Source organism: Macaca mulatta, chromosome 1 (genome assembly GCF_049350105.2).
Source record: "Macaca mulatta isolate MMU2019108-1 chromosome 1, T2T-MMU8v2.0, whole genome shotgun sequence".
Taxonomy (NCBI): domain Eukaryota; kingdom Metazoa; phylum Chordata; class Mammalia; order Primates; family Cercopithecidae; genus Macaca; species Macaca mulatta.
Window position 1 is genome coordinate 187,613,640 of NC_133406.1, and position 20,976 is coordinate 187,634,615.

At 39.4% G+C, this 20,976-nt stretch overlaps 1 protein-coding gene across 17 annotated transcripts in view; it reads right to left on the minus strand.

The window, feature by feature from the left end:
* The window catches only part of SCP2 (sterol carrier protein 2), a 123,524-nt gene that overhangs the window by 57,402 nt on the left and 45,146 nt on the right, over positions 1-20,976 (minus strand). For 14 of the 17 annotated variants that reach the window (XM_077956659.1, XM_077956664.1, XM_077956621.1 and 11 more), the window contains 5 exons: positions 12,880-12,943; positions 10,939-11,025; positions 10,255-10,405; positions 8,049-8,196; positions 1,010-1,117 (listed from right to left, as the gene is read on the minus strand). In XM_077956659.1, the coding sequence (XP_077812785.1) occupies positions 1,010-1,117; positions 8,049-8,196; positions 10,255-10,405; positions 10,939-11,025; positions 12,880-12,943 (558 nt within the window). Of the gene's footprint in view, positions 1-1,009; positions 1,118-8,048; positions 8,197-10,254; positions 10,406-10,938; positions 11,069-12,622; positions 12,792-12,829; positions 12,944-20,976 lie in introns of those variants that run through there. The other 3 variants (XM_077956667.1, XM_077956666.1, XM_077956675.1) reach the window with 3 other exon arrangements.

A 20,976-nucleotide genomic window follows, 5' to 3' on the forward strand; every position in this document is an offset into this window, starting at 1 on the left:
CATGCTGGCACAAGCCTGTAGTCCCAGCTACTCGGGAGGCTGAGGCAGGAGAATGGCTTGAACCGAGGAGGCAGGGGTTGCAGTGAGCTGAAATTGTGCCACTTCTTTCCAGCCTGGGCAACAAAGCGAGACTCCATCTCAAAAAAAAAGCAAAAGAAAGAAAGAAAAAAGGAACTACACGGTGAGGTTCCCTTTTTTATTTAAAATTTTTTATTAAAAAAAAAAGAGGCCGGGCGCGGTGGCTCAAGCCTGTAATCCCAGCACTTTGGGAGGCCGAGACGGGTGGATCACGAGGTCAGGAGATCGAGACCATCCTGGCGAACACAGTGAAACCCCGTCTCTACTAAAACTACAAAAAAAACTAGCCGGGCGAGGTGGTGGGCGCCTGTAGTCCCAGCTACTTGGGAGGCTGAGGCAGGAGAATGGCAGGAACCTGGGAGGCGGAGCTTGCAGTGAGCTGAGATCCGGCCACTGCACTCCAGCCTGGGCGACAGAGCGATACTCCGTCTCAAAAAAAAAAAAAAGAAAAAGAAACCGCATTGTACAAGTTTGTCGTTTTATAATTAAGGAATTAAGTTAAAGTGATTGATAAAAATAGTTTCACACAGCCAGCCAGTCAACAGCAGAGCCATAGTAAAATTCTTACTTTATAAATTCTAGTCCCGTTGTCTCAAGAGAAAATAATTTCCATGCAATGTCAACCAAGTATACAACTACATATAAATAACATGCTCATTTCAAATGATTCTTATTTAGCAAGTCCAGTAAGATCTCTACTTGGAAACATCTTGAATTTAGTTTTAATTAATTCAAATTCTCATCAATTAATCAAGATTATTTAAGTGTGCTCTACTTAATGGAACATCAAAAATATTGCAGCTAAACAATCATGTAGAGCACCAGCTACCAAGTTCAAAGAATATAATATTTCATTCAAATGAAAGACTAATTCGTTCACACTTAAGGAAAAAATGATTTAAAAATGTATGAAATCTGTATGTAGTATTACCTGTAGCTCCTAGTGGGTGTCCCTTTGAAATCAGTCCACCACTAGGATTTATAACCCACTTTCCTCCATATGTATTATCTCCTCTATCAACCAGTGTTGCACCTTGTCCTATAGAAGAAAAAATAATATTTACAAACGTTAATAGTAACAATAGAACAAATGATATGCTTTTATAAGATTTCCATATAGCCAAGAATTTCTTGGAGCAAATATTTCTTAACAGTTCAAACTAACAACAATTTGACATAAGCACTTTCAAAAGTAATAAATACTTACAATTTCAGAACATTTCCTGTATGAAACAAAAGCTCCTATTAGTTCCATAGAGCTCTCTGCCTTCCAAAATTGCTCTAAATATGGTAGAGATTCAGAGAACTAGGAGAATAGAACTGAAATGGATATAATGCTATAACTAAAATAATTATGTCAGCTTTTTTGCCAAAATGCATAATTTTGCCAAAATGTGTTCTTTTCTATTTTCAACTGTACTGCTATATACTATATAAGTATTTTTAATAAATATGGAAAAACAGGAGAAAAAAGACACTTTCATAAAATGAAGACAAATGTCTGAAAACACTGTTGAGCCACAAAAGTAAGGTTAAAAAACAATTACTTCATGTGCTCGGTGGCTTCAATATTCCTGTCAATTTCCTGGTCATTTGGTCATTCTCCCAGATGGTTAAGAAGTAAATAAAAATGTATGTATTGTATAAAATTGTCTTCCACATCATATTTACGATAAAGTAATAAGATGTGGACACTCCAAATAATGACAATAATGATGGTGGTGATGCTGTCAAAGGTAGCGAATAGCTTTTGAGCACTCACTCTGGGTCAGGTCTTGTTCTAATTATTGTCTGTATACACAGTCAGCATCCACAAGTTCCACATCATGGATTCAACCATCCACAGATCAAAAATATTCAGAAGACGCCGGGCACCATGGCTGATGCCTGTAATCCCAGCACTTTGGGAGACCGAGGCAGGTAGATCACCTGAGGTCAGGAGTTCGAGACCAGCCTGGCCAACATGGTGAAACCCCATCTCTACTAAAAATACAAAAATTAGCCAGGCATGGTGGTGCACCCCTGTAATCCCAACTACTCAGGAGGCTGAGGCAGGAGAATCGCTTGAACCTGGGAGGCGGAGGTTGCAGTGAGTCAAGGTCGTACCATTGCACTCCAGCCTGGGTGACAAGAGCAAAACTCTGTCTCAAAAATACATATATATATATTCAGAAGAAAAAAATTACAAAAAGCAAAACTTCAATTTGTATGTGCTGAGTACTACATTGAATCCATGTGAATGAAGTGATGTGTAGTTATTATAAGTAATCTAGACATTATTTAAAGTATACGGGAGGATGTGCATAGGTTATATGCAAAAATTATGCCATTTTATATAAGCAACTTCCATGGATTTTGGTATCTGTGGGAGGTCTTAGAAACAACCCCCCACAGATACTGAGAGATGACCATATTTATATAATTTAATATTCAATCCTATGAAGTAGGTGCTATCATTCTCATTTCTGAGATGAGAAAACAGACAGAGATATTAAGAAATCAGCCAAGGCAACAGCAAGAGATCCAGGATTAATACTCAGGCACCCTGGCTCCACAGCCTGTGTTCTCAGCTAATATATTATATTGCCTTCAAAAACAAAAGTTCCTCTGTTGGTAAAATGAAATACACTAATCACAGGATTTTAGATGACTGACACTTCTAATTTGGCTTTAAATCTAGGTTATAGATAAAACCATTGGTTAAGGCATTCTCTCTTTTATTTTTTGGTATGTTTCTATCTTAGAAATTGCTCTGAGGTTGTAGTCATCAGAGATGAATCTATCTACTATTGCTACTTACAAACTGATAAATATTGTTTCTATAGCAAGTAATAGCAAACTAAACACAAGCTAACCCCTAAAAATGAATAATTCACTACACTTTTCCTATAATGTATACAATCTTGTAAAGTATTAAAAGATTCCAAAGGGAAGTTATCTTGAACTCATCAACTAAAAATATTCAGAGACTAAAGTACTGTAAATGAACACTCTCACCTAGCATAGATAGGAAAACAAATGCATACGCTTTTGGAAAACAATTATTATACCTGTTCTGTGCCAAAAACTAAACTAGGAACTTAAGGATACAACAGCGAACCAAATGAAAATCCTTACTATCATGGAGTTTAAGTTATTGTGGGGAGAGGGGTGAGGAAAAGACAGACAATAGGTAAAATAAGTAAAGAAATATGTAAAGTGGTGATAAATGCCAAGGGAAAAAAGAAAGCAAGAAAAGGGCATAGGACGCATTGAGACAAGGAAGATGGAGGTGAGTGATTTATATTTCAGACAAAGTGATTGGAGAAGGCTTCCACTGAGAAGGATATTAGTCAAAGACCTGAAGGGAGTGAGGAAGCAAATCATGTATAGTTGGAACAAAGGCCCTGAAACAGGAGCGAGCTTCCAGTGCTTGAAGAAGGAAGCCAATGTGGCTGCAGCAGAGTAGACGATTCAGAGAAAAGCAGAGGAAGCCAGAGATGGGAGTGGGGAGTAAGGAGGACAGATCACATTTGGCTTGTTCGTCTGAGTGAGTTGAGAAACTACTGGGTTTTGAATGAATGAATGAACTGATTTACTGCACATTCTAGCATCAGTCTAGAGAGACAAGGCAGAAGCAGGGAACCAGTTATAAGACTCTAACAATAATACAAATGAGAAACGATGCTGTTCTGCACTAGGCTGGCAGTGACAAAAGTGTGAGATGTGGTCATATTCTGGATGTATTTGAAGGTAGAGTCCATAGCCAATGGGACTTAGAGAGAGACTTAATGATGACTGTGAGAGAGAGAAAAGAATTCAAGCCTGATGGCTTCCAGTTTAAGCAGCAGAAGGATGGGGAAGACTGAGGGAGGAGAAACATTGAAAAATATCCATCGCTCAATTTTGGACTTAGGTTTGAGATGCTTATGAGACATCCAAAGAAACCCCTAAAAAGCAGGCAGCTGGATTCTTGAGTCTAGAGGTTGGAGGAGCAGTTCAAGCAAGGAGTATAAGTTTGAAAGTAATCATTTTGGCCGGGCGTAGTGGCTCACACTTGTAATCCCAGCACTTTGGGAGGCTGGGGTGGGTGGATCACCTGAGGTCAGGACCAGCCTGACCAACATGGTGAAACCATCTCTGCTTAAAAAAAAAAAAAATGCAAGAATTAGCCAGGTGTGGTGACGCACCCCTATAATCCCAGCTACTCGGGAGGCTGAGGCAAGAGAAGCACCAGAACCTGGGAGGGGGAGGTTGCAGTTAGCTGAAATCTCACCATTGTGCTCCAGCCTGGGCAGCAACAGCAAAACTCTGTCTCGGAAAAAAAAAAAAAGCCGGGGGTGGTGATTCACACCTACAATCCTGGCACTTTGGGAGGCCAAGGCAGGCAGATCACCTGCATTCAGGAGTTTGAGACCAACCTGGCCAGCATGGTGAAACCCCGTCTCTACTAAAAATACAAAATTAGCTGGGCATGGTGGCGCATGCCTGCAATCCCAGCTACTCGGGAGGCTGAGGCAGGAGAATCACTTGAACCTAGGTGGTGGAGGTTGTGGTGAGCCAAGATCGCCCCATTGCACTCCAGCCTGGGCAACAAGAGAGAAACTCCGTCTCAAAGAAAAAAAAAAGTAAGTAAGCAATCATTTTATATCTGTATCTATATAAAACATTTAACTTTGAGATTAAGTTCCATATTAGGCAGAATATGTTCACTACAGTTCATCTCTTGCATTGATTACAACTGAAAACACTGGATATAAAAATAAAAAATTTTTTAAAAACTACCTGAGGACTCTGAAAAGTAAATAAAAGCAGGGAGATTATAAAGCAAGTCAAAACTTGGAGAAGCCACTGCATAAGGGTGAGGTCCTGGTTGTCTTTTTTCTTTTTAGGCTCTCTCTCTCAACAGCTTTGCCCCAAGGTTGAGCACAGCCCTGGAACAGCATGGCAGCAGAAGCAGCAAAGGTAGCTAAAACTCTAACAGAAACCCCATCTTCCTAACCAAAGGAACTAGGAAAAGAAACCTCCGCAGGCTGGAGAGTAAGAGAAGAAGTCCACAGTGGAGTGAACCAGAGAAGAGGATCCCCTAATTCTGTGTACAGACCTGTACAAATCTCAGGCTCACTCTGATGTAGGCATACGTTTAGAGAGCTGAGCAAAGACTTTAACCACCACCCTCCGAAGGCAAGACAGAACTTATTGTCAGAACATACTGGCTTAAATGCTTGTTAAAACAAAAACCAACATTCTCCAAAGGATCTGTATAACGGGACGTTCACCCTGTCCAGGATACAATCCAAAATTATTTGCTACACAAAGAATCAGAAAATGTAACCAATACTCTCAAGGTAAAAGACAATCAATGATGCAAAACCTAAGAAAGCCCAGATTATGGAATTATTAAAGACTTTAAAACAGCCATTAGAACTGCAAGGTAAAGAAAGCCCACTAGAAATGAAAAAAAAGATACAGGCTCTCAGCAGAGAAACAGAAACTATAAAATGAACCAAATGGAAATTTTAGAACTGAAAATACCATATTTGAAATAGAAAACTCACTAGAATGGTTTATGAGTAGAAAGAAGATGAAGGAGGAGTCAGTGAATTTAAAGATGTATCAACACAAATTATCAAATGTGAAGAACAGAGAGAAAAGGGATTCAAAGTGAACAGTTTCAGGGACTTATGGGACAATATCCAAAGGTTTAATATATGCATCATTGGAAGCCCAGAAGAAGCAGAGAAAAAAATTGAAAATCCCAATATATAATATTATAAAGACATTTTCAGTTGAAGGAAAACTAAAGAGAATTCAGGCTAATTTTTTGCATATTTAGTAGAGACAGGCTTTCACCATGTTAGCCAGGATGGTCTCAATCTCTGGACCTCGTGATCCACCTGCCTTGGCCTCCCGAAGTGCTGGGATTACAGGCGTGAGCCACCGTGCCCTGCCAACTGGGAGAGATTTACCCCCCAGAAGACATCTGGCAATATTTGGAGACATTTTATGGTTGTTACAACTGTGGGGGGTGGTGCTACTGGCATTTAGTAGATAAGAGGTGGGGATATTGCTGAATATCCTACCATACACAAGCTGTATCACAAGAATGATAGAGCTCAAATGTCAACAGTGCCAAGGTTGATAAACCATGCTCTATAGCAACCACTGGGATAAACAAAGAAGAAAAAACAAAGAGATATGGTGAAAAAAACAATAAGTTGAAATGGCAAACTAAAAATATTTAAATAGGCCGGGCGGTGGCTCACGCCTGTAATCCCAGCACTTTGGGAGGCCGAGGCGGGCGGATCACAAGGTCAGGAGATCGAGACCACGGTGAAACCCCGTCTCTACTAAAAATTACAAAAAATTAGCCGGGCGCGGTTGTGGGCGCCTGTAGTCCCAGCTACTTGGGAGGCTGAGGCAGGAGAATGGCGTGAACCCGGGAGGCGGAGCTTGCAGTGAGCCGAGATCGCGCCACTGCACTCCAGCCTGGGCTGGGCGACAGAGCGAGACTCCGTCTCAAAAAAAAAAAAAAAAAATTTAAATAATGCAAAAGCAGTCAAGAGGAGGGGCACAGAGGAACAAAAATTACAGGGTCAAATAGATAACAGATAATTAAATGACTAACCTAAATCCTACTATATCAATAATTACATTAATGATCTAAATCACTATTGTCTAACAGAAATATAATGCCCACACAATACTTTTAAATTTTCTAGTATATATTTTATTTAATTTATACATTATATATATATATAAAATATTTTCATTCAACATGCAATCAACATAAAAAAATTATCAGTGGGCCAGGTGGCTCATGCCTGTAACCCCAGCACTTTGGGGGGCTGAGGTGGGTGGATTGCTTGAGGCCAGGAGTTTGAGAACAGCCTGGGCAACATGGTGAAACCCTGTCTCTACTAAAATTACAAAAATTAGCTGGGCATGGTGGCATGTGCACCTGTAATCTCAGCTACTCAGGAGGCTGAGGCACAAGAATCGCTTGAACCCAGGAGGCAGAAGTTGCAATGAGCCAAGATCACACCATTGCACTCCAGCCTGGGCAACAGAGCAAGACTCTGTCTCAAAAAAAAAAAAAATTATTAATGAAATACTTTACATTATATTTTTCAATATTAAGTCTCCCAAACCCCATGTGTACTTCACACTTACAGCACACGTCAATTTGGACTAGCTACATTTCAAAGACTAAAGTATAGCTAGTGGCTATCATTATCAGCACAGGTTTCAACACTCCAGTTAAAAGGCAAAATTCAACAAAGTAGATTTAAAAAAATATATTATCGTGGCTGGGCATGGTGGCTCACGCCTATAATCCCAGCACTTTGGGAGGCCTAGGTGAGTGAATCACCTGAGGTCAGGAGTTTGAGACCAGTCTGGCTAACATGGTGAAACCCTGTTTCTACTAAAAATACAAAAATTAGCCGGGCATGGTGGTGGGTGCCTGTAATCCAAGCTACACAAGAGGCTGAGGCAGAAGAATCACTTGAACCCAGGAGGTGGAGGTTGCAGTGAGCGGAGATTGCACCACTGCACTCCAGTCTGGGCTACAGAGAGAGAGTCTGTCTCAGAAAAATGAAAAAACAAAAAAAATTATTGCTTACATGCCTATAAGAGATACACTTTAAATAAATTAACATAAATGGTTGAAAGCAAATGAATAAAAGCTCATGCAAAGAATAAGCATAAGAAAGATGGAGTAGCTATTTTGATCAGATAAAAGAGCCTTCTACACAAATAATATAATCAGAATACAAATTATTTGGATACTCCATCATCTTAGTGTTGGTACTGCCTAATACCACAAGTTCTAAAAAGTCCACTACCAAAACACCTTACGTTCACTTCCCACAGTGTGGCAGAGCCAATGTGAAGGGAAAAGCGAATAGTGAATTCTTTTATCTAATGGTCCAAATGAAGTTTTCTCAATGAAATTTACCAAATTAATCTGCCCTATTCAAAGATGTTACCTTCTGGACAGAGTCCCAATGCTTCATAAGTAAGGAGTTCGTTGGTAGAAAAGCAATCGTGAAGTTCTATTACGTCAATATCATTTGGTGTCAGGCCAGATTTCTCATAGCATTTTCTTGCAGCTTCTTTACTCATATCAAAGCCAACCTAAAACCAAAACCATATATAAATAAAGGGCACCAAAACTAGGCCTTTTAGACAAGTAGTTTAAGAGATTAATAGATGCATAACCTTAACAACTAATAATTGACCATATATATTGAAATCTTGGCCAGGTGCAGTGGCTCATGCCTATAATCCAAGCACTTTGGGAAGCTGAGGCAGGAGGATCGCTTGAGCCCAGGAGTTTGAGGCCAGCCTGGGCAACACTGGAAGATCCTGTCTTTACAAATAATTTAAAAATTAGCCCGGCGTGGTAGTATGTGCCTGTGGTCCCAGATACTCGGGAGGCTAAGCTGGGAGGATCGTTTGAGCCCAGGAGGTCAAGGCTGCAGTGAACCAGGATCACCCCACTCAATTCCAGCCTGGATGAAAGAGCAAGATTCTGTCTCAAAAAAAAAAAAAAAAAAGAAGAAGAAAAGAAAGAGAGGAAAGGGAAAAGGAAAGAAAGGGAGGAAGGGAGGGAGGGAGGGATGGAGGGAAGGAGGGTCAGTCAATTGATTCTATATTACACAGAAAGTCCAAATAAAATAACATCTAGGAGAAGTATGTACATATTCAATTTTGTACTAAAAAATGACAGAATTTTTAAATAAAATATATTAAAAGGACCTAGAATTCCTCAGAGCATATCTTGTGCTAAGTTACAAAACCTCTGTCAAACTACAATGTATAGTTGTGATAAACAAGTTGCAGACATTTATTACCAGATCATTATGAGTCAGATACACTGAAAAATATGGGAGAATTTCTATATAAATTGACACAATCTTCTTTAGAAAATCATCTAGGATTCAAACCATTTTTCCAAAGTCCATGATCCTAATATGTCTTTGGCCTCAAATGATAAAATAACTTTTCTTCAAGGAATAAAACTGTGAGGCCAGGCATGGTGGCTCATGCGTGTAATCCCAGCACTTTGGCACTTTCAAAGGCCAAGGCAGGTGGATCGCTTGAGTACAGGAGTAGAAGACCAGGCTGGGTAACATGGCAAAACACTGTCTTTACAAAAAAAATAATAATAATAATACAAAAATTTAGCCAGGTGTGGTGGCACGTGCCTGTAGTCCCACTTACTCTAGAGGCTGAAGTGCGAGGACTGCTTGAGCCTAGGAGGCAGAGGTTGCAGTGAGCTATGATCTCATCACCACACTCCAGCCTGGGCAACAAAGCAAGATCCTGTCTCAAAAAGAAAAAGAAATAAAACTGTGGTGTAATGAAAAACGTACTATAACCAGGAAACCTAAGTATAAATTCTACCTCTGCCACAATCTAACTGTGATCTTGGGCAGTTACAAAAACATTTGCCAATTCACAGTGTTGTTGTAAAATCATTCTGTAAACTATAATTTAGCATGCAATTTTGTGTATTGTGTGTATGTCTTCAAATATTCAACTACCTCTAGGTCTGAATTTTCATCTTTTTTACTTTTTCCATTTTGTACTCAATCTTTAATCAGAATTTTTAAAGTGGTGAGGGTCAAGAAAGTTCATTAAAATCATCTTTGTGGCCATATGTGGTGATTCACGCTTATAATCCCAGCACTTTGGAAGGCTGAGGCAGGTGGATCACTTGAGCCAGGAGTTTAAGACCAGCCTGGGAAACATGGCAAAACCGTGTCTCTACAAAAATTATAAACATTAGCTGGCAGTGGTGGCATGTGCCTGTAGTCCCAGCTACTTGGGAGGCTGAAGTGGGAGGAGTGATTGAGCCTGGGATGTGGAAATTACAGTAAGCTGAGATCGCACTACTGCACTGCAGCCTGAGTGACAGAGTAAGACCCTGTCTAAAAAAAGAAAAGAAAAGAAGAGAAGAGAAGAGAAGAGAAAAGAAAAGGGACAACAAAACAAAATAATCTGTTTTTTCCCTTAACTCTGTAACATTGGAGTTCTAGGCATAGTCAACTTAAAATAATGATAAATAGCATGTCTAGTAAATTAAAAGTTATTATATAATAATGCATGGCTCTATCACAAGAAGCATGAGACTCTATCTTAAAAATAAAAAAAAATAAAAATAACAAATAAACAGAATCTCAGACATACCATTTTAATAACGCTCTTTTCTTCAAACGAGCTTGGCAAATCAGTCATCATTTCTTGTGCCAAAATTTCCACAGCTTTGGATTGCAGGCCATACTTCTGTACAAATGCTTCACTGGCCAAAATTGCTGCTGCAGCACCATCTGAAGTGGGACTAAGAGGAAGTAAAAACAGTTCTAGGAGTTCCTTCTATGTGAAAAGAAAGGCCAAATATACTTGCTGGTCAGTGGATTGTCTTCTTTGTGATATCTACAGTTGTAAATCTCATGCTTCCCACCTAAGGACTGAACCTCTATCAAGAACTTAAATGTTGTCAATCACTACTTGGTATCTAAGAGTCCCAAAAAGTTCTATTTTTTTTTTTTAGGTAGGTAGAAAAAATAGAAAAGTTCGTAGGTAGAAAAAATAGAAAAGTTCTATTTTTTTTTTTAGGCAGGTAGAAGTCATGCAAGAAGAAGTAAAACACATCATTTTCCAAGAGAAGAGGCAGTCTGTCTCCAGGCAGGAGTAGGAAGTAAGGGTACTCTAGTGAAGTGACCCAGAGTGGGGACGTGGGATGGAGACGGCACTGGGAGGAGTTCTGTGAAAGCTCTGCCCAGATACAGAGCCTAAGGTTTAACCACAGGGGGGTGGCAGGAAGGGGAGCAGTTACTTCTCTCATTAAATGTTAAAATATATTTTTCTTACCAACATTGTAAGATAGTCAAAAAATCAAAAACTTTTTTAGATGCCATCACTTCATCTAAACTGTATTCATCTTGGAACTGGGAATACCTAAATACAAAATAAATATTAGTTACAGAATGTGAGATAGCAACTGTCATTTTTGTTGCAGAGTCAGAAACAGAATAATATGTAAGTGTTCGTTTTACAACCAAAAGATAGATTTTTATGAATAGCTATAAATGTCATCTGAATTGACCTTTTAAAAAATCCTAACTCTAAAAAACAGTATGTTTGATTTTTAAACATTTAGTCTTTGTCCTGCGTTCCCGGCTTGGAGCTTCCAGAGCCGTTGGAATTTCCTGAATGATAGAAGTCGGTGTTATGCTAATGAGGTCCCTTACAGTGGGCCTTGTTATCTTGAAAATGGAAGACTGACCACCAAAAGACCAACCACGTGACTACAGAGTTGAGACTTTTGAGCCAGCTCAACCTCTGAGAAGAAGAGAAGGCTGGAGATTGAGCTCAGTCACGTGGCCAGTGATTTAATCTAGCACGCCAATATAATGAAGCCCCAGTAAAAAATCTGGACATGGTGTTCAGCGGGGCTTCGTGATTGGTGAACATCTTGATGGATCCGGAGGATGACATGCCCTGACTCCATAGGCAAAAGGCAAGAAAGCTTTGCTTGGGATCCTCCGAGACCTCGCTGTATATGCCTCTTCATTTGGCTGTTTCTGATTTATATCCTTTATAGTAAAACTGTAAGTTTAAGTACTTGCCTGAGTTCTGTAAGTTGTTCTAGTGAATTATTGAACCTGAGGGACTCATGGGAACCCCTAGATTTGTGGTCAGTTGGTCAAAAGTATGAGTGGCATGGGCAACCCACTTGCAGCTAATGTCTGACATATGAGCAGTCTTGTGGAGGACTGGGTCCTTAATTCATGGAGTTTGCATTAACTCCCAGATGCTTCGTGGTGGAATTGAGTTGCAATATACCCAGTTGGTGTTAGACCAGTTGGGGATTAAAACAGAATACCATATTTATGTTTCCTGGCAAATTATAGAATACTAGTTCCTTAAAAGCAAAATCAAATGACCTACAATTCAGCCAACTTTTGAGGTGATAACATTATACAAGTACATTAATTATGGCTAATGGAGCTTTTAAATAAATGTACAAAATAGCCAAGCGTGGTGGCTCACACCTGTAACCCCAGCACTTTGGGAGGCCAAGGTGGGCAGATCACCTGAGGTCAGGAGTTTGAGACCAGGCTGACCAACATTGCAACACCCCATCTCAACTAAAAATACAGGCTGGGTGCAGTGGCTCACGCCTGTAATCCCAGCACTTTGGGAGGCAGAGGCAGGTGGACCACAAGGTCAAAAGTTCAAGACCAGCCTGGCCAAGATGGTGAAACCCTGTCTCTGCTAAAAATACAAAAATTAGCCGGGTGCTGTGACAGGTGCCTGTAATTCCAGCTACTCGGGAGGCTGAGGCAGGAGAATCGCTTGAACCCAGAGGGCGGAGGTCGCAGTGAGCTGAGATCACGCCATTGCATTCCAACCTCGGTGACAGAATGAGACTGTGTCTTAAAAAAAAAAAAAAAAATAGCCGGGCATGGTGGTTCCTGTAGTCCCAGCTACAAGGGAGGTGGAGGTTGCAGTGAGCCAAGATCACGCCACTGCACTCCAGCCTGGGTGACACAGAGAGATTCTGTCTCAAAAACAAACAAACAAAAAAAGAATCATTAGCTTAAATAATATTCTAAATATACAGTGGCCAAAAACTGAAACGGAAAAATTGTCAAAAGTTTACTTGGGTATAAGCCTTTTGTAAGAAAAAAATAAAACATTCTAGTTAATATATTTGAGATCTTGGCATTTGCTTTTCAAGCATAAAGTTGCATATTACACAGTACGATAACCCAGATTTTCATTATTTCATGTCTCTGAAATACTTACGGGTTATTAACTGAATGTTTATGATTTTTCCATCCAATTTTTGCAAAGTGTTCAATTTTTGTTCCTGTAGAGAAAGCAAACATCTACCAGCGGGTGAATGTTTTTCTGCTGCTTATTAACAAATGTTGCAATGGTACTCAGTGTTCTGCTAAATATTTCCATGTTTTCCCTTTCATATATTATCATCAGCATTAAAAACTTCAGCACTATTCCCTCAAAACAATTTTATTTATAATTAAATGTAGGCCTAATTAATGAACTGAATCAACTAATTGGTACACAAGATAAAAACAGTTCAAACTGATCTATTCTAATTAAAATAAGTAGGATCCAGTTTCAAAAATAAGAAAACACGGCCTAAACATACTCCAAAACATAGTGGTTTTAAGGCAGGAGAACACTGCCAGCAATTTCTCTAGGAATCTGTCAAATACCCTAGTACCCTAGACTGAGAGAATTTTACACAACTCGCACTCTCCAGGGCATGATAAAACATTTCATCTCTCTCCCTTTCCTTGTGATGAAACAGAAAAGTTTTTAGAAGAGTTATATCCTGATAAGAAATGCGTATGCCTTTTAAATTCCTTAACAGAAAATTTAAATAATCATGTCAGGAAAACAAAAAAAAGTACAGTAATGAGGTAAAACATGCAAAAATAATTTTTTTTTACTACTTTTAAAAAGACTAAACAGAATAAAATAGGCTTTGAATTCTCATTTGGTGCTGTAAAGGCCAAAGAAAGCCACCAATGAGAGCTGATAATGTTATATTAATGGCACAGTAAAGTACAAAGTTCCCATGTCTGTTTTCTCTCTCTCTTCTCTATCAAGGAGGATGATCTTCAGAGCAAAAATGACATACACATAATTAAGCAAACCTTATCCAAATTCTAATAAAAAGAGAAGATAAATTCCACACTTGTGATCTTCTAACAATAAAAATAGTGATCAGGGCCAGGCGCGGGGGCTCATGCCTGTAACCCCAGCACTTCGGGAAGCCGAGATGGGTGGGTCATTTGAGGTCAGGAGTTCAAGACCAGACTAGCCACCATGGTGAGACTCCATCTCTAATAAAACTGCAAAAATTAGCCAGGCGTAGTAAAAATACAAAAATTAGCCAGGTATAGTGGCACAAGCCTGTCATCTCAGCTACTTGGGAGGCTGAGGCAGGAGAATCACTTGAACTAGGGAGACAGAGATTGCAGTGAGCTGAGATTGCACCACTGCACTCCAGCCTAGGTGACAGCGTGAGACTTCATCTCAAAAAAAGAATAGTGATCGGGAGGAGGCCAATAGGGGTTCAACAAGAATAAGACAAGTCAAATTATGTGTTATCTTTTCGTGACTGAATTGACTGGTAGATCAAAGAAAACATAGTATCTGGACAGCAGAAAGAAAATTAACGAAATTTCTCAAAACACCATTTTGGACAAGATAAGGAAATAGTATAGTGTGGGATTTTGGAGTGGGGGGTATTTTCATTTTTATCTTTTTGGTGTTACAAAAAAAAAAGAAGATTCTTCTGTCAAGTAAGTTTAGACTATGGTTAAACAAAGCTAAATACATGTCTTTACTGTAAGACATTTGGAGCCTTTACTATTGCACTATGTGCATTATGACCATCTAGAAGAGGACTAAAATATGAAGCATTTCCCATTACACTCATGTGAAACAACAGGCATTAATTAATGCATTGACCTAGAGAAAAGTTTCTAGCACTAACTTCTAACCTCAGCTCTGGTCTTGTTAATATTTATATAACAAAGTAAGTAAGAAAAATAGAGGCTCTCTCACCAAACCTAAAGCTAGAAGGGACTGCTACAATGTTGAATTTCAACAAGGTCTATCAATAGGATGGATCGGAATATAAATTAAATGCTCAGTTCTATTCTTGAACTCCCACAACAACCTGCAAAAAGGCACAACAACTATGAGAAACCTCAAGCTCAGTGAGATTTCATAGTGTGATGTGACTAGCAGAATAGCTTACTTGGGATCACAGTACAGCAATTAGACTGGTTATGGGTTATGAAACACGTCTAATGAGAATAGTTCAGAGAAGAAATGAAATATAGGGTCAGTCTGGCTTCAGATATTTGAAGGGCTACAAGGTAAAAGAGGCTTTTTCTGTCATTCTCAGAAGACAAAAACAAGAGCATGGATGCAAACCATAGGTTGAGAGATTTGGGTTCAACATGAAAAAAGGGAACTGTAACAATTGGAATCTCCTAAAAATGGGATTGGTGGCCTCAGTTGGTGACAAATTCCTTGTTTTAGGAAGTACACATGCTTTATTGTCTCTATTAGATTTACAGGCAATCCATGCATAGATTGGTAGGAAGAAGGGTGGCTAAAACAGTAAAGTACCTGGCATAGTGTCTAACATAAGAGATGTTCAATAATGTTCATATTTTTTCTTCCTTTTTTTGTAACATGGGATCCAATTTATCAATAAAAGATAGCATCCCCTTGAAAAATATTCTGCCATTTACATATTTATTAAGCCTGGGCACTGATGAAGGGCTTATCGACTACTGATTCTGAATTGCCAATTAAGATTTTTGGCTATTCAAAGGCTATGCCTTTATGTAAAACTATTTTAATAGCCTATAATTTAATTATGACATCACAAAATCTGCTGGTTCTACAAATGATTTAAACTACTATAAGCTTTCTTACCTATTTATTTCTAGTGCACATTCACAATATTCACAAACAGCAATTTTAAATAACAATTTAAATTCTATAAAATTCTACAATTCATTTAGAAATCTGTTGAATGAAGAATAAAGAAACAACACCCCAAAATGATGGCCTCAGAAGCAAAAGTTTTTCACTGACCTTCTCCTACCCTCCTGTCTCTCAGGCCCATTCTCCCCTGAGGCTAACCATAGAAACTAGAATCCCCCTTCCCCAAGGTAGGTCATAGAAACCAGAACTCCTTTTCCCCAAAGCCAGTCATAAAACCTAGAAATATTACTTTAACTTCATCCACCTTTCTATGCAAAAACTGGTCATAAAGAAATTGTCTGACCTATCTTGTTTGACTGTAGGTCATAAGACCCCAATTCCAGAAAGAGTCCTGCCCCACACCCAGAAGGAAGGAATGCTGCTCACAGAGGCCATGAGGAACCTAGATGGACAGGCCTGGCTGGGTTTCCCCGCTCAGTCTATTAGTATTAGATCATACGCTTTTGTCCAATCATATTTCTATACGGCTGTTCCATACTTTGTTGAACCTAAACACAAAAATGGACAATTTCCCATTTCTTTGAGTCTTCATTCTGAATGCTCCTGTGTACACACATTAAATAAATTCATATGCCTTTTCTCCTGTTAATCTGCCTCATGTCAGTGATTTTCAGTGAACCTTCAGAAGGTCAAGGCCCTTGTTCCCTACAATGACATTTCCATTAAGATAGTGTACACCTGTATTTCATATTTCAGACTAGAAAACTGTCCAATTATTCTAAGCAATGTAAAACTTGAGAAAATATATACACTTAAAAACACACCAGCAACAGGATTTCCAGCTGGTTGAAGAAAAATGGAGGCCGCCTAAATCTGTGTCTTTCTATAGCCTCTAAAACCAATACAGAATAACAAGAAAAAATAGCACAAATCATACTCTCAGCATAATTAGAAAATACAAAATGCCAAATTTCAAAGTATCTGTAAGTTAAAAAAAAAAAAAAGAAAAAGAAAAGAAAAAATATATAAGCCCAAATCCCAGCCAACAATTGCTCACGTTTCTACACAAACCTTTAAGGGTACAAGGGCAGGCTGAGGAAACTGTGCAGAGAAGACGGGAGATAATGGCAGGCCAACAACTGCTCTAAACTACCAAGAAAAGAAAGGCCTCCTCCCCAAGTGTGAAAATACCAAGAAAGTATTCCTATAGATCAAACCATGACCATATGGAATGGGCTGAAAAACACAGGAGATCTGAGATGGGAATCTTAAAGGCATAGGTTCTGAGAAGAAAAAGAAAAAAAAAAAAAAAGCAAAATGAAAGGGCAAGGTCCCTTTTGGTGCAATTGGGTAGTGAAAGAGAAAAGCAGCAAAAGAGGACATTTGTATGGTTCTACAAGACAAAAAAAGGACAAGGTACACCTGTAGTCCCAGCAACTCAGGACACTGAGGCAGGAGTATTGCCTGAGCCCAGGAGTTTGTGGCTATAGTGCACCATGATTGCACCTGAAGAGTCAGCCTGGGCAGTACTCCAAGACCCCATTCCACTACACTTACAGAAAAGGGCACCATAGTACTAAGAATCCCCCCAATCTACAAACAACACACTCAAATCACCAGGCAATAAAACTAGAAATTACTGATAAAATTAAAAGTCCATCTGGAAATTTAAAAAATATTTCCATGAAATAATTCTCGGGTAAAAAATGAAAATAGAAATGGAAATTATAGAACTTGTCAGAAAATAGTGATAATGAAAACACTACATATCAGAATCAATGTGATACATTTAACACAGTAATCAGGAAAATATATACCACCAACCATTTATTAATAAGAATAAATGACATAAGGATTATTATTAAGCAGTAAAAAGGAATGAGGTCCTAATACATGCTATGACATGAATGAACTGTGAAAATATACTAACTTAAAGAAGCCAGTCACAAAAGGTCACTTTTTTTTCCCTCTTTTTTTTTTTTTTTTTTTGTTTTTTGAGACGGAGTCTAGCTCTGCCACCTAGGCTGGAGTACAGAGGTGCAATCTCGGCTCACTGCAACCTCCACCTCCCAGGCTCAAGCAACTCTCTTGCCTTAGTTAGCATCCTCAGTTGCTGGGATTACAGGCACACCCAACCACGCCCGGCTAATTTTTGTATTTTAGTAGAGATGGGGTTTTACCATGTTTGCCAAGCTGGTCTCGAACTCCAGACCTCAGGTGATCCCACCACCTCAGCCTCCCAAAATGCTGGGATTACAGGTGTGAGCCACTGTGCCTGGACTTTTTTTTTTAAAGAAAAAAAAACAGGGTCTCACTCTATCAACTAGGCTGGAATGCAGAGGTGCGACCTCGGCTTACTGCAGCCTCCTCCTTCCAGGCTCAAGCAGTCCTCCCACTTCAGCCTCCCAAGTAGCTGAGACTATAGGCATGTGACACAGTGCCAGCTAACTTTTGTATTTTTCGTAGAGATGAGGTTTCACCATGTTGCCCAGGCTGGTCTTGAACTCCTGGGCTCAAGCGATCTACCTGCCTCAGCCTCCCAAAGTGCTGGAATTACAGGTGTGTAGCACCGTACCCAAAAGGCCACATATTGATTACATTTGACTCATGAACAACACAGGGTTAAGCTGCATGGGTCCACTATAAGGGGACTTTTTTCAATGACAGTTACATCAAATACGCCTGCCTCTTCCGTCTCCTCTTCCACTTCTTCTGCCTCTACCACCTGGAACAGCAAGACCAACCTTCCTCTTCCTCCTCAGCCTGCTCAATGAGAAAATGATGAAGAAGGCAACAAGGATGAAGATCTTTAAGATGATCACCTTCCACTTAATGAATAGTAACTATATTTTCTCTTCTTTATGATTTTAATAACATTTTTGTCTAATTAGATAAGTCAATTCAAATATTACAATGAGCAAAGAAGTAGTAATACCATCTCTTTTTGTAGATGATACAATATAGCTGCATATGTGGAAACCCCTATAAGTAAAATCAGTAATAAAACTAACTCAAAAATTAAAAACTTCAGTGAGATAGCAAGTCATAAGATTAATATATAAAAATCAATAGCCAGCCGGGCATGTGGCTCACACCTGTAATCCCAGCACTTTAGGAGGCGGAGGCAGGTAGACCACTTGAAGTCAGGAGTTCAAGACCAGCCTGGCCAACATGGTAAAACCCTGACTCTAATTAAAAAAAAAAAAATACAAAAATTAGCCAAGCTTGGTGATGCGCACCTGTAATCCCAGTTACTTGGGAGGCTGAGGCAGGAGAATCGCTTGAATCCAGGAGATGGAGGTTACAGTGAGCCAAGATTGCACCATTACACTCCATCTTGGGCAACGGAGCGAGACTCCACGTTGGGGGGGGGGGAAGATCAGTAGCCTTCGTATACACAAGTAATGACCAGATTAAAGGATATAACACCAGTGAAAAGTCCATGTGCAATAGCAGCAACAAGGATGATTAAAGGAATTAAGGAAGGTATTTAGGCATAAGTTTAACAAGAAATAAAACACTTATATATGAAGAAAACCTTAAAACACTCCTGAAAGACACAAAGACAGAACTGAATAAATAAAAAGATAATCCCTGTTCTTTGACAGGACAACTCAGCCTCATAAATACATCAGTCCTCCCTAAATTAATTTAACAAGATTAATACAATCCCAGTAAAAATACCAATAACGTTTGAGAGTAAAGTTCAAATGGAGAAAAAAAATAACCAATGCACATAACCTATGCATAAATGGAGGCAAGAAAACACTGAAAAACTATGAGGGATCTTGGTCCAGAAAAAGATGTTCGTCAGATAACTGGTAAAACTTAGAATGAGGTCTGTAGATTATTTAATAGTATCATATCAATATTAACATCCCAATTTTGATCACTGTAGTGACTATGAAAGAACTGCAACTTACTCTCAAACATTTTTTTAATTAATTTTGTTGTTGTTGTTGTTTTGAGATGGAGTCTTGCTCTGTTGCCCAGGCTAGAGTGCAGTGGCACCATCTCGGCTCACTGCAACTTCTACCTCTTGGGTTCAAGCAATTCTCCTGCCTCAGCCCCCCGAGTAGCTGGGACTATAGGTGCGTACTACCATGCTCAGTTAGTTTTTTGTATTTTTAGTAGAGACGGGGTTTCCCCATGTTGGCCAGGCTGGTCTCGAACTTCTGACCTCACGATCTGCCCACCTCGGCCTCCCAAAGTGCTGGGATTACAGGCGTGAGCCACAGCACCCAGCCTTACATTTTTAAATAATTACATAGTAATATAGATAAAATAATTCATTAAAACAACAAGCATGGCCGGGCGTGGTGGCTCACGCCTGTAATCCCAGCACTTTGGGAGGCCAAGGTGGGTGGATCACGAGGTCAGGAGATCGAGACCACCCTGGCTCACACGGTGAAACCCGTCTCTACTAAAAATGCAAAAAATTAGCTGGGCATGGCAGCGGGCACCTGTAGTCCCAGCTACTTGGGAGGTTGAGGCAGGAGAATGGCGTGAACCCGGGAGGCGAAACTTGCAGTAAGCTGAGATCGCACCACTGCACTCCAGCCTGAGCGACTGAGCGAGACTCCGTCTCAAAAAAAAAAAAAAAAAAAAAAACAAAAAAAAAAACAAAAAAAAACAAGCATGGCAAAATGTTAATTTTTAGAAAATCTAGAGTAAAAATATTAGGAATTCTTGTACTATTTTTGCAACATTCTTGTTCAGTCTGAAATTACTTCTAAACAAAATAGTTTTAAAGTATATTACAACATACCTCTAAAAATGAAGCATATCATCTTTTAAAATTGACAAACCTGGGCTGGGCACGGTGACTCACGCCTGTAATCCCAGCACTTTGGGAGGCTGAGGCAGGCAGATCACGAGGTCAGGAGATCAAGACCACCCCAGCTAACACGGTGAAACTCCGTTTCTACTAAAAACACAAAAAATGCCGTGTGTGGTGGGCGGGTGCCTATAGTCCCAACTACTCAGGAGGCTGAGACAGGAGAATGGAGTGAACCTGGGAGGCAGCGCTTGCAGTGAGCTGAGATCGGGCCACTGCACTCCAGCCTGGGCAACAGAGTGAGACTCTGTTTCAAAAAAACTAAAGAAAAGAAAAAAAATTGACAAACCTTTCAAATGACAACCATAAACAAGTTTAATTTCAAATTATACTCTGGCCACATTCACTATCTAATTAATTTTAAATATTTATGATTTTTAAACAAAAATGCTATTACAATATTCAGTTTTCCTTCCCCTTCACCAAACAGGTCAAAAAAGAAAAAAGGAAAGCCAAGCACAAATGAAAATTCCAAGCAAAACATGTTTCCATACCTACAATACATGCTAACAAACATTACTGAATGTCCCTCTACTATGTACAGGAATGACAAGAAAATAAAAAGTTAA